The sequence below is a fragment of the Procambarus clarkii genome, chromosome 1 (genome assembly GCF_040958095.1).
Source record: "Procambarus clarkii isolate CNS0578487 chromosome 1, FALCON_Pclarkii_2.0, whole genome shotgun sequence".
NCBI lineage: Eukaryota > Metazoa > Arthropoda > Malacostraca > Decapoda > Cambaridae > Procambarus > Procambarus clarkii.
In genome coordinates, this window is record NC_091150.1 from 46,341,762 (window position 1) to 46,355,859 (window position 14,098).

At 42.9% G+C, this 14,098-nt stretch overlaps 1 protein-coding gene across 1 annotated transcript in view; it reads right to left on the reverse strand.

Moving 5' to 3' along the window:
• The window catches only part of LOC123774339 (Bub1-related kinase), a 139,097-nt gene that overhangs the window by 41,584 nt on the left and 83,415 nt on the right, over positions 1 to 14,098 (reverse strand). Inside the window, 2 exon segments of the mRNA XM_069322183.1 lie at positions 2,389 to 2,533; positions 6,755 to 6,925. Of these exon segments, the coding sequence (XP_069178284.1) occupies positions 2,389 to 2,533; positions 6,755 to 6,925 (316 nt within the window).

Sequence of the window (14,098 nt, forward strand, 5' to 3'; positions counted from 1 at the left end):
CGGTTCTGTTCTACAGGAGACATTGTGCTTTTGCTGTTTTTTTTTTTATTTTGGTTTTGTTTTGCCTGGCATGGGTCTGCCAGGTGTGGCGGTAGGACCACTTGTATGATTTTGGTGGCCCTCCACTAGGTTCCCGTGCTTGTACATGTTGCAGGAGTTCAGACTTTAGTTTGTTTGCTTGGTAGCTCTGGGATAACCGGTTAGCAGTACCTCGCCTAGGCTTCCCTTAGCAGTTAGCCTAAGGGCCCAGGAAACCACCTTGGGGGGCTCAGTGGTCTTATGGAAGAGACCCCAGAGTCCCACCTTGCCTTGTGCGAGTTTGAAGGTTGCTCTGTCCCCTTGACTCAGGGTGACACTCACCATCTTTGTTTCCGCCATTCTGCTTGTTGGGTCAATGACACCTTTGACCCGGAGTCCTGCGAGGGGTGTTCCTTGTTTGTACTCCAAATCACCCAGTCCACTGAGATTGTTATTAGGGTGCAAGCAGCTTCAGCGTTGCATGCAAGGTTTAGGTTGCTGCACCGTGCAAGGTTGCTTGCCTTTCCGGATGCCCCGCTTTGGTTATAGGGACCCAGACTTGGGGTTGTTAGTCTCCTCGACTTTGGTTTCATCTGCTCCCCCTAGTCCTTCCCCTGTTGCGGTTCATCCTGCTCCCTCCCCCCTACTTCCGGCTCCCAAACGTCTGAGGGGTTTCAGAGTCAGGGCAGGGTTTGCCTGGTGGCGAGTCTCGGGCAGCTTTGGGGAATGCCCCTTCTGGATCAGCGGCGGAGGCATTCGAGCCTGTTCCTCCTGCTGGAGCCCTTGGGCCATGCCAGCGTGCCCCCTTCATCCCAGCTTTTCCGGCGGACTCTGCCTTTTCCCTAGAGGCAAAGGGTTTGGAGGACAGCTCGGCCCCGGGTCCTGACGCCGAGGTTCCTCGGGCCGGGGAGGAGTTGACTTGGGGTGCTTGGGCCCTGTTTGACCCCACTTGGGTGTTGGTACCCTTGACGCGGGGCTTGTTGTTACAGGGGAAGGGGTTTTCCAATTCCCCTCTCCTTGTACGAGTTTGATATGGGTGCGACTCCTCCTCGGGTTTGGTTCTGGGTTCTCTTGGGTTCCACGGTTCCCTCCTTGCAGAGGTTTTCAGCTTCCCGCATCACGCCAAAGGTGGCGCGGGAAGCCCGTGCAGCTTACCTCTTGCAAGACCCGGATTACGCCTCGGCAACGGATCCATCCTTCTTTCGAGTATGGCTCCTCGTTTTCCTTCTGGATGCATTACGAAGTGCCGGAGTCTTCCTGGCTGGCGGACTGCCCTTTCTTTTCTTTAAGGGCGTGGCACTCGTTTTGTCGGACCTGTGTGCTTGAATGGCGGGAAGTGTCTCCAGTTGTTCAGGTTTATCTGGGGGCGAATTTGAGCACCTCAATGTGTGCTTGTTCGCCTCAGCTTCACATGCAGGTTCCCTCCCTTTTGGCGTCCCTGGTGACCGAGGATTTACGCGCCCGTAGCATTTGCCTTCGGTCTTGCGTTTCTTTTCTCTGCTTACCGACGGCGACGAGCGACGAGCTTACCGCTTTCGTTGCCTTCCATTTGGCTTGAATCTGGCACCTCGAGTGTTCACACGCTCCCTTATGATAAAAGTGCCTTAAGATAAGTGAATATATATATATATATATATATGTCGTACCTAGTAGCCAGAACGCACTTCTCAGCCTACTATGCAAGGCCCAATTTGCCTAATAAGCCAAGTTTTCCTGAATTAATATATTTCCTCAATTTTTTTTCTTATGAAATGATAAAGCTACCCATTTCATTATGTATGAGGTCAATTTTCTTTTATTGGAGTTAAAATTAACGTAGATATATGACCGAACCTAACCAACCCTACCTAACCTATCTTTATAGGCTAGGTTAGGTTAGGTAGCCGAAAAAGTTAGGTTAGGTTAGGTTAGGTAGTCGAAAAACAATTAATTCATGAAAATTTGGCTTATTAGGCAAATCGGGCCTTGCATAGTAGGCTGAGAAGTGCGTTCTGGCTACTAGGTACGACATATATACATACACACACACACACACACACACAATATATATATATATATATATATATATATATATATATATATTTATATATATCAGAGATGCCACAGTCCCAACCTCCAGGTATGGCATATATATGTCACACATTTCCTCTTCAGATTTCTACACTTTGAGGATAATGACACCCAAAATAAGCAACAATACAAAATCAAGCACATCTTCTCGTGCCTCACTAACAAGTACAATGTGCATGCACATCTATATTATAGTGTATGGCAAAAATAATATGGCCATATTTTCTCTTATAAATTAATCAGATCATGTTAGGAAATCATGCACAAGGATATTTTTAATTTATCACATATAGCACGTACTTCAGGTTGAGAGTTGGAGTAATGGCGAGAGCGAGACATCTGAGTGCTAATGGAGAATCCGCCATGTTGCGTAAGTCCATGTACAGAATGTCCACCAAGTGTTGTTGATGTAGTAGAATATCCCGAACTACTTGAGGACGATGACCTAGAATTTGGAAATGTATCCTGATTACCTTGATGAAATATGCCAAAATTTATAGCCCCTCATTTTTAAAATACATGAAGTTACCAAAATCGACTTAATTAATTAAGACCAGAACAAAAAATAATATTCAGCACAAACTCTTGTATATTAGGCTGAATGTTTTGTATTGTATATAAGTATCCAAAGTTGCACCAAGAATATCAGCATAGGAAGTAACGTGTACTGGCCTGTACTAATATTGCCACAAGACCAATAATTATATTTTCACAAGAAAACAAATGTCATTGGAATTGCAAAATTGTTCATAGTGGTTTGCTAACATTATTATTATTCATAGTATCCAAAGAATTAAAAAGCCTTCCTTATGCCACCTTGATGGCCAGTGTTCAAGTCCCCTGGTGGATGGAATGTCTAAAAAGTCAACCCGTTCTTGCACTTGCTTATAGTCAATATTGGCTTATTTAATAAGTGCATATGTGACATACTAATTGCATGTGAATATTTTAGTTTACCTTCGAAAGCTTCATAGAAAACACCTACCTCACCTAACCTTCTTAGTATGTTAAGATAAGCATCTTATTGCTTCTTATTTACAATTATTACTTAACCTATCACCGGTATAGGTTAAGTAATAATTATAATTAAGAAGCAATAAGATGCTTATCTTAACATACTAAGGTGGTTAGGTGAGGTCGGTGTTTTCTATGGAGCTTTTCAAGGTAAACTAAAATATTTACAATCAATTAGTATGTCACATATGCACTTATTAAGTAAGCCAATATTGACTATAAGCAAGTGGGAGAACGGGTTGAAAAAGTTATATATATATATATATATATATATGTGTGTACTCACCTAGTTGTGTTTGCGGGGGTTGAGCTCTGGCTCTTTGGTCCCGCCTCTCAACCGTCAATCAACAGGTGTACAGATTCCTGAGCCTATCGGGCTGTCATATCTACACTTAAAACTGTGTATGGAGTCAGCCTCCACCACATCACCCCCTAATGCATTCCATTTGTCAACCACTCTGACACTAAAAAAGTTCTTTCTAATATCTCTGTGGCTCATTTGGGCACTCAGTTTCCACCTGTGTCCCCTTGTGTGTGTTCCCCTTGTGTTAAATAGACTGTCTTTATCTACCCTATCAATCCCCTTCAGAATCTTGAATGTGGTGATCATGTCCCCCCTAACTCTTCTGTCTTCCAGCGAAGTGAGGTTTAATTCCCGTAGTCTCTCCTCGTAGCTCATACCTCTCAGCTCGGGTACTAGTCTGGTGGCAAACCTTTGAACCTTTTCCAGTTTAGTCTTATCCTTGACTAGATACGGACTCCATTATGGGGCTGCATACTCCAGGATTGGCCTGACATATGTGGTATACAAAGTTCTGAATGATTCTTTACACAAGTTTCTGAATGCCGTTCATATGTTGGCCAGCCTGGCATATGCCGCTGATGTTATCCGCTTGATATGTGCTGCAGGAGACAGGTCTGTGTGTGTGTGTGTGTGTTGTACCTAGTAGCCAGAACGTCGTACTCGGCCTACTATGCAAGGCCTGATTTGCCTAATAAGCCAAATTTTCCTGAATTTATATATTTTACTCTTTTTTTCTTATGAAATGATAAATCTGGCTATTTCATTATATATAAGTTAATTTGTTTAAATTTGAGTTAAAACTATCGTAGTTATATGACCGAACCTAACCCCAACCCTACCTAACCTATCTAAACCTAACCTAAACTAACACAAGTACGTCAATAATTTATGTTCCTAATATAATATAATAATAATTAAAATAAACTAATTGGAAACAATTTATTGAAAATAAAAAAAAAATCACTCGGACTATTAGGCAAAACGGGTCGTGCATAGTAGGCCAAGAACTGCGTTCTGGCTACTAGGTACGACATTATATATATATATATAAATATATATATATATATATGTCGTACCTAGTAGCCAGAACGCACTTCTCAGCCTACTATGCAAGGCCCGATTTGCCTAATAAGCCAAGTTTTCATGGTTTAATTATTTTTCGACTACCTAACCTACCTAACCAAACCTAACCTAACTTTTTCGGCCACCTAACCTAACCTAACCTACAAAGATAGGATAGGTTAGGTTAGGTAGGGTTGGTTTGGTTCGGTCATATATCTACGTTAATTCGGTCATATATCTACTCCAATAAAAAAAAAGTGACCTCATACATAATGAAATGGGTAGCTTTATCATTTCATAAGAAAAAAAATTGAGAAAATATATTAATTCATGAAAACTTGGCTTATTAGGCAAATCGGGCCATGCATGGTAGGCTGAGAAGTGCGTTCTGGCTACTAGGTACGACATATATATATATATATATATATATATATATATATATATATATATATATATAATTTATTATATAAATATAAATTACCATACATTTTAAATAAATTATCATACTTTTAAATAAATTACCATACTTCGAGACGGTTCGTAACCCGAAAATTCGTAAACCGAAGCGAATTTCCCCATAAGAAATAATGGGAAATGAATTAATACGTTCTGACTCCGAAAAAACTTCACTTCAAAGAAAATTTTATACCTAATTCACCCAAATCTTCACTACAAAAGTATGTTCAAATTATTACTTACCCTTGCTGATGACTCCTGTTGGCGTATGGAAGATAGTGAGGAGGGGGGAAGGAGAAGAGGTGTTACTGTTTGGAAGGGGAGTCCTCTTCCATTATAACATCAGGCAGTGAAGACTTGTGGAGTGCACTCTCTGGCACGTTTTGCCTGCATACCACTAGGTCCTGGTTGTGACTCACTGCTTGATTTTCTCACTTATCTCGCAAGGAAACATTCCATTGCAGATAGTTTTTCCGTTCTTTGCAACACTTGTTTGTAGTGAGGCATCACATTGTCATTAAAAAGATCAATGCAACGGCCTACTACAGCTTTATCTGGGTGATTCTTTTCAGCAAAACTTTTCAGTCCTTCCCATACTGCACACATTTTCGTAATTAATGAGGAAGGGACATTATCTACTGCCTCCTCTTCCTCCCCTGTGAAGATTATTTGTACTGCCTAGCTAGTTCAACAACACGAGTACCATTTTCATGCTTACGAATGATCTCGTTTTTCCTCTAAGGTCATTCTCACATGTAATTTCTTGCCTTGACCCTTACCACTGGCTTTCTTGGGACCCATGGCGAGATATATAATAACTTTTATGCTCAAATGGCCAAAAATCCGATAAAAAACTGTAAAGTCTAGTGAAGAATTCAGGCGGGATAGTCACTGGGCGCGAGGCAGTAATAAACTGAGGCGCGATCGCCGTGCCACCACGCGCTAGGTCGGCCGTATGCGTATCAACAAACTCGTATCCCGATTCAAATTTTCCTAACAAATCGGGCTTGTAACCCAAACATGTTCGTAACCCGAAGTACCACTGTACCATGCTTATACCTAAGCTTATATACTGTATAAGCTCAAGTATAGCATGATCTTATACAGCATACACTATATAAGCACGAGTTTATACAGCATACATACTGTATTAGCTCATACTTAACACTTTGGCGGACCCAGCCCGCCAGCCCTCAACTAGGCTGAGTGGGCCCCAGCGTTTCATGGGAGCGCACAGTAATTCTGAAAAGTGTATACTCTCTTCAATTTTGTCACCTCAATTCTCGTCCAGGGTTTTTCAATTTGGTATCATTGTGTTCGCAATAGAATTCTCTACACGACTAAAGACATATAAACTCCAAAAGGACATCTCAATTCTCCTCCTAGGTCTTTCATTTTGGTAACATTGTGTTCGCAATAGAATTCCCTACAGGAGTATATGCAAATATGAAGTCCAAAAGCCAGGCGTACCACCCACAGCAAACACAAAGTGATGGAACATAATCCCAGTGAGCGCTAATAAAATGGGTATACTGTTTTCAACTTTGTTACCTCAATTCTGGTCCTAGCTCTTTCATTTTGGTATCAATGTATTCGCAATGAAATTCCCTACAAGAGTATATGCATATAATATCCAAAACCGCTGTGCGCCCCTCCCGAAGCCGCCGCCAATTTGCCGCCGAAAACGACACAATGCTGCGTCGTTACCGAGATTACGTCTACTAAAAAAATGACGCAATGCTGCGTCGTTCCCGTGCGAAAGTTAAGTGAAATATTTAGTAAACAGAGCTTATTTCTTATCAAATGTTAGAAGGTTACCATGCACAATACCTGTATTCTCTTGATGCTTCCATAATAGGAGAAAGTCCAGTCTTTATTGCAGGACATGGAGAGAGCACAGGAGGTGGCTGTATTGTTGGAGGAGGCATTAGATCTTCACTCTCTTTTTTCTTTACTTCATTTTCATCAATTTTCTCATCATCTTCTATGAGAGGGAAGTGGCTGCAAAATGATACATGTTGAATCAAATGCTTTAAATCAATATAGAGGGAAGTACCAATTCTTAATATTTTATACTTCACAAGACAACTTTGTCAACACTATTGCATACCGCAGGTGGAGCTAGTTTTCTTGTCTGAGGCAAGCAACACCATTCGACCACTTGTTCAGTAATATGAACAAATGTTCATACTCATTCTTTGTTTGCAAACCTACTTAAACAGGTGGAAAATTTATTTTGAAATAAAGTATCTGGATACAGTATATATATTCTTGAATAGACACAATATAAATTGAATAAATGATGCTGGGGTGTGCCCCTAGGTCACAAATTTTGGTATATAAACATTTAGATGCTACAGTTATTGATGATCATATTATTAACCCTTAACACTTAAACTGCACAACACGTCACATGACGTGTTGAGTAACTTATCCAAAAGTGCGCATTATGTCAGATGATGTGTTGGAGTACTACGCAAGATTTAAACGGCCCGCGGATACACGGCATTCACCTCACCTTCATCAAGGCTCTTGTAAACAGATGCCATTAAAAAAAAAAAAAAAAATCGTGGGCCACATTCCTGGGTGTGAGGACCTCAGTACTAAGTGAGCCACCAAGGCTGATGCACACAGCATGAGCTCACAGCACTGCTGTTCAGCTTGTGACCACAGCATCGCCTAAAAATGCCATAATATATATGTACATGCTATTATTTAGCGATGATAGTATTACAGAAGACCCCTGACTGATAAAAATAACCAGGATTCTGATAATAGCAGGATTGTTGCGATAATTAGGGCTGTAGTGGGAGGAGTAATCTTGGTGGGGAGGGAGGTAGCCTTGTCTGCTGACTCTGTGTGACCACCTATTACTGTCTGGACTCACTATACTAGCTTAGTTGTTCGCTATGGTGAACAAAACAAGCAGATACTAATACATAACATCTGTAAATAGTGAATAAAAGCAAAAACAGTATGGTGGGGAGTCAGGTGAGGTGAGGGAAGGAGTGACAGACAGTAGCGGACTGCCACTGCCACTCAGCATACGAACTTAGTGATTCGTTATGGTGAACACAAATGTAGATACTGTACTTGTATACAACAGCTAAGCCCTGATCCTAGAAAAATAGAGGGATCAGAAGTTAGTAAATACACAATATGCAGTCATATTCAATGACACATGTTTAAAAGAAAACCTGCTGCCAGTATACACTTATATATAACGTGTATATATAGTGTAATAGCAGCAAGAGGAGTGTGGGGAGGAGCCATTATGGTGAGGGAGGTGGCAACATCTGCATGATGCATCATGCTGGGTAGGGGTGGCCACTATGCTCTTTGGGCACTATACCAGCTTTGTTGAACAGTAATGGTGAACAGAACATGTAGACACTTATATATAACGTCTGTATATAGTGAATAAAAGCAAAAATAGGATGGCGGGAGGAGAATGTGGGAAAGTGAGGAGTCATTGAGGCAGGGAGTGAGCAACCAAGGCTGGCACATGCAGCATGAGCTAACAGCACAGCTGTTCAGCCTGTGACCACATCATCACCTAACAATGTAAAAATATATATGTAACTGGTATTATTTAGTCATGATAGTACAGTATTACAGAAGAGCCTGACTGTGATAAAGATTGTGTACAATGTTCTGATATCAGTGAATGCAATGCTGTTCAAGATGTTCACAGCGCTAGCCACAGCACACTGCCATTGTTTCATCCATCTAAGAATCTTTAAACGACTTCTCACATTCCTTTACAAAATAAACTTATGGAAAATTATTCATTTACAAGATTTAGTGACAAGGATTCTGATAATAGCAGGATTGTGGTGAGAATTAGTGATGTGCATAGAATGGTAGGAGGAGTAATCTTGAAAAAGAGGCAGTCCTGCTTGTTGACTCTCTGAGGCGTCCTGTTATCGTCTGGACTAACCATACCCGTGAAAACACGTGGTGCCAGGTTCAAACCGAACGGAAGACAACGAAAGCGGTAAGCACGAAGCCCACAACAAAACCGAGCCAGTCCCTGAACCCTGGATGAATCAGGATGTGCCAATAAGCGTCCCGGAGGTCCAGGGACACCATCCAAGCACCAGGCTCCAACAGGAGCCAAACCTGGGACAGCGTGTTTATCCGAAAGGAGGGGCAATGAACCCCAGGGGTTCAGACGGGACAAGTGCAGAATGAACCGCAGGTCCACGCAGTTCTGTTTCAGGACTGGAAGCAGACGGGAAATCCATCTGAGGGACATCGCCGTTTCGACCACGCCCAAGCGAACCCACTCCAAGATGACCTGACAGCGCGCAGGGAAAGTAGCCTGCCCTGCCAGCCCCGAACCCCCCCCCGCAGGGGGAGGGGCCACCCAACGCCACTGGAGGCCGTGCGAAACGACCTGAAACGCCTACAAATCGTGAGACCAGGCATGAGCGAACAGCGCAAGCCTTCCCCATCGCCCCGTCAATGGGGCGAAAGGGCCGGCGCACCTTACGAGACCCAGAACCTCACACAGAGCGAACACGGCGCAGACCAGACGAAGGCGGGTCCGAAGGAGGAGCCGAACCCGAACTGGACACCTGTGGCCTACCACAACGAGAGGAACCCTGAGCCCTGGTACAACCCTTCCGGGAAAGCCCAGCACGGGACCTCCGGAGAACCAGCAAGTCCGACATAGGACGGCATGAAGCCGAAGCAGACTGAATAAACTGCACAACAGCTGAAGCCTCAAACAAGAGAGGGCAAAAAGGGTAAGACATCCTGAGAGTCAAGGCCCCAAGCGGATTCCATAGAGGAGGCAAGCACCGACTGCCGACACACGAGCCGGGAGGCATAAAACAGAGTCACCGACTCCCACAAGATCGGTGCGAAAAGCTTCAGCAAGGCAGCCGATGAGTGAGCCGCCGAGGCCAAGACGCCAGACCCAGGAACAGCCCAAAGCGCCCCCACAGCCTCCGTGAGCCAGTCAGAAGACAGCTCCAGGACATGCAAGGCCGCAACCAAAAGGCCCCGAGCACACAAGTCCTCCGCCACCTGCGCCGCCAAAAGGAGGGGAACCTGCACATGGAGCTGAACGACAGCAACATCCCGGGAAACGGCAGGAGCAAACAAGCACTCATTGAGGTGCTCAAGGTCGCTCCCAGGAAAACCTGAAGCACCGTTGAAGCCTCCCGCCACTAAAGCGTGCGGGAACGGCAGAAGGCGTGCCAAGCTTCCAAGGCAAAGACAGGACAGTATGCCAGCTAGGACGACTCCGGAACCTCGAAACGGAGCCAGAAAGGGAACAAAGTGCCAAATCTGAAAGCCGAGGCATAATCCGGGTCACGCAGGAGATTTGCTGCAAGGGCCGCCTGCACCGCAGCAGGTTGGATGCGATAAGCCGAAAACCTCCGAAAAAATGGAACAGAACCAGGGGAGGGGCAGAAACCAAATCCAACTCGGACGCAGAGGGAAGGGGGGGGGGGGGGACCACTCCTTGTAACAGTAAGCCTCGCTCAGAGGGTAGAAAAACCCAGGTGGGGTCCAGCGGGGCCCAAGGCCCACAAGTCAGCCCCTCCCCAGCCCCAGGGTCCTCTTCCACAGAACCCAAAGTGAGTCCTTCCCCCAGGCACCGACCCCACTAGACAAGGCCGGCGCAGCCATAGAAGCCGGATAGAATGAGGCCCACTGGTCAGACCCCAGAGGCTTCGGCCGGGAGAGGACACTCGAATGCCTCTATTACCACACCAGAAGGGGCATCCCCGAGGCTGTCCGAGTCTCAAGACCAACTAAGCCCTGCCCCAACTCTGAAACCCTTAGATGTTTTGGGACCTTTAAAAAAAAAAAAAAAGCCTTGCACCTGGCAGTGTTGCAGGCTATAATCACAAATGCTGCCCAGGGGTTTAAACAATACTGTACATAAATGATTATATATAATATATATATATATGTCGTACCTAGTAGCCAGAACGCACTTCTCAGCCTACTATGCAAGGCCCGATTTGCCTAATAAGCCAAGTTTTACTGAATTAATATATTTTCTCTAATTTTTTTTCTTATGAAATGATAAAGTTACCCATTTCATTATGTATGAGGTCAATTTTTTGTTATTGGAGTCAAAATTAACGTAGATATATGACCGAACCTAACCAACCCTACCTAACCTAACCTAACCTATCTTTATAGGTTAGGTTAGGTTAGGTAGCCGAAAAAGTTAGGTTAGGTTAGGTTAGGTAGGTTAGGTAGTCGAAAAAACATTAATTCATGAAAACTTGGCTTATTAGGCAAATTTAGCCTTGCATAGTAGGCTGAGAAGTGAGTTCTGGCTACTAGGTACGACATATATATATATATATATATATATATATATATATATATATATATATATATATATATATATATATATATATATATATATATATATATATATATATATATATATATATATATATATATTATATATATATATATATATAAACTTATCTATATCACTGTTGAATGATTTTAAGACTAACTTTAATTATATTTATACACACACACACATTACAAAGGTGTGCTTTTACAAAATGAGGATCCCAGAGCACACCACAGAATACATATAGATCATCTATGACACTATCAACACCAAATAATTGCAGTTACCTATTTTATTCATCATTATTAAGTGGTGCTGTGGACCCTAGATGCATGCGCCAGTCTTGGTCGCTGTCTCAGTACTGAAGCTCTCACAACCAGTATGGATGCTGCCGATTCTTTTTGTAAGATTGATTCTGTTTACTGGAGTCCTGAGGCACAGGCTGCGGATCCTGTGTACCCATGGGCGTTTTGCACCATCCCCTATACCTAACAGCATCTTATGATGTACTGCGCATCCCAATCAGATGCCTTATGGTGCTCTGCGCAGTGCAGTGGTTACGTGTCATACTACCAAGCTTCACCAGTTGCAGAGTTCTTTTTGCCTACCAGAGACCATGAGCCAAAACCTTCCCCGCCCCTCCTCAGAGAGGTGCAGAGAGCAATGACATATGATCTCTTTACATTTAAGGGGGCGATAGTTAGGGTTCATAAAAGTTGTTCTAGTGCAATGAAAATTTATTGACGTGTTACACGTGAAGAGGGCTGCAAGTGGTCCAAGTTTCAGCATCGCAGCCTAAATAGAGAGGGAGAAAAAAAAAAAAAACTTTTTTTAACCATTTTTTTACATGTTTTAAAGTTGATATAACAAATACAAATATCAACTGATATTATTTCTATGATACTCAGCTATCACAATACTATATAATAAAGGTTGTCTAGTGGCATTATTATCCCAAACCTATTTAGTGCAATAATACAAATTTTCAAAGTTCACCCAAAAAATTATGCAACAAAATGATGTTTATAAATATATATAAAATCAATAAATGATCTTAGGGGAAATATATAACTTGAGTTTTTAGAGGCACAGACTCTACATATAATGTGCAAGTTCCATGTAAATTGAATAATAAATAAAAAAGTTATTCAACCATATAGTTGCAAATTAGTTACCTGTAAAAAATGAAGGTCAAAGTTCAGCCACCTTTGGCTGAGGTTGATGAACTACCAATTTCAATCAAAATTACCACCCTTGTAGATTGGCATTCCTTCAGTAAGGTGTGTAAGTTCCATGAAGATCGCCTGATAAAAAAAAAAAAAAAAAATTATTAAAAAAAAAAAATAAAAAAAAAAAATAAAAAAAAATAAAAAAAAAGACAGCAGCTTTATATTTACAATTATTTATGATATAGTATCAAGATATAAAACATAATACATACTAACCTAATATAATTGGTCTGAAATATGCAACATCTTGCAACATCAAGAGGGAGAACGTCTTGAGTTGCAGGTCTAAGATCTTGAGTGGCAGGTGCCGCAGGTGGTGTGGCAGGTGCCGCAGGTGGTGTGGCAGGTGCAGCAGGAGGTGTGGCAGGTGCCACAGAGGTGTGGCAGGTGCCACAGGAGGTGTGGGTGCCTGGGTGTGAGGCGAGGTAGTGTGTTGTGGGGGCGGGAGGCTGCCCTCTCTCTTCACTCAAGGGAACTCTTGTTTTGCCTCAGTGTGGCTTTACGCTCCTTCTTTACTTGGCTAACGCGTAGAGCTCTTGCCTTTAGAGCTTTCTTCTTGTCCGATACTATATCCATTGTGCAGTATATGCAAGAAAATACGATCTGTGCGAGCGCGTCAGGCATACGACCGCCGGCACAGACACTGAGAGGGTGACTAAGCCAGTAATCGGATTATAGCCCCTCCCTCTCACAGAAGACAGTTGCCAGCGAGTGTGTTTATAATTTGTATATGCATAACAAGATATTCTCTACTCTATTGCGAAATACTAGACGCTTACAACGTATGACGCATCACCCTACGGCGCACCCGAGCCACGAGGACCAGATTTCGGGCAATTGCGGCTGGAAAATTTGCTCTAATTACGTTATTTATTATCATAACATTAAACGGTTTGCACCACGGTGTTGCCAGAACGTTGTAGTATTTTTATAAATTTTTCGTGTTTGGCCGAATTTTTTCGGCCAAACAATTATAACGCCACCTTAAAGGATATCATCTTTGCCATCACCAGGGAAGGCACCAAGAAAAATAAGCAAATCAAAACAAACCACTGCCTTGTTTAAAAACACAACCAAAGCATCCAAAATGACAAAAGAGCTCCCAATAATAAAAAGAAACAACTTAACAAAACTGCTCTCCCCCCCCCTGCTAGTAAACTCCATCTCCACCCTTTTGTGTGTGTGGTGTGTGTGTAATTACCTAAGTGTAGTTACAGGATGAGAGCTACGCTCGTGGTGTCCCGTCTTCCCAGCACCCTTTGTCATATAACGCTTTGAAACTACTGACGGTCTTGGCCTCCACCACCTTCTCACTTAACTTGTTCCAACCGTCTACTGCGCCGAAGGTGAATCCATTTGCGAAGGTGAATTTTCTTATATTTCTTCGGCATCTGTGTTTAGCTAGTTTAAATCTATGACTCCGGGGCTCACCCAGAAACTGACACTTCATTATATTCATCATGATTTTCTGTAGGAAACCCTGTTTGCTCCCTATCCGCAGAGCATGACAATAATGGGAAACCTACCAGAGAGGCGAGAGCAATACTGGTATCAACTCTACTTCAAGTTTTAAGGTGGTGACAGGCACCTCAATGCAACACATGGCCACAG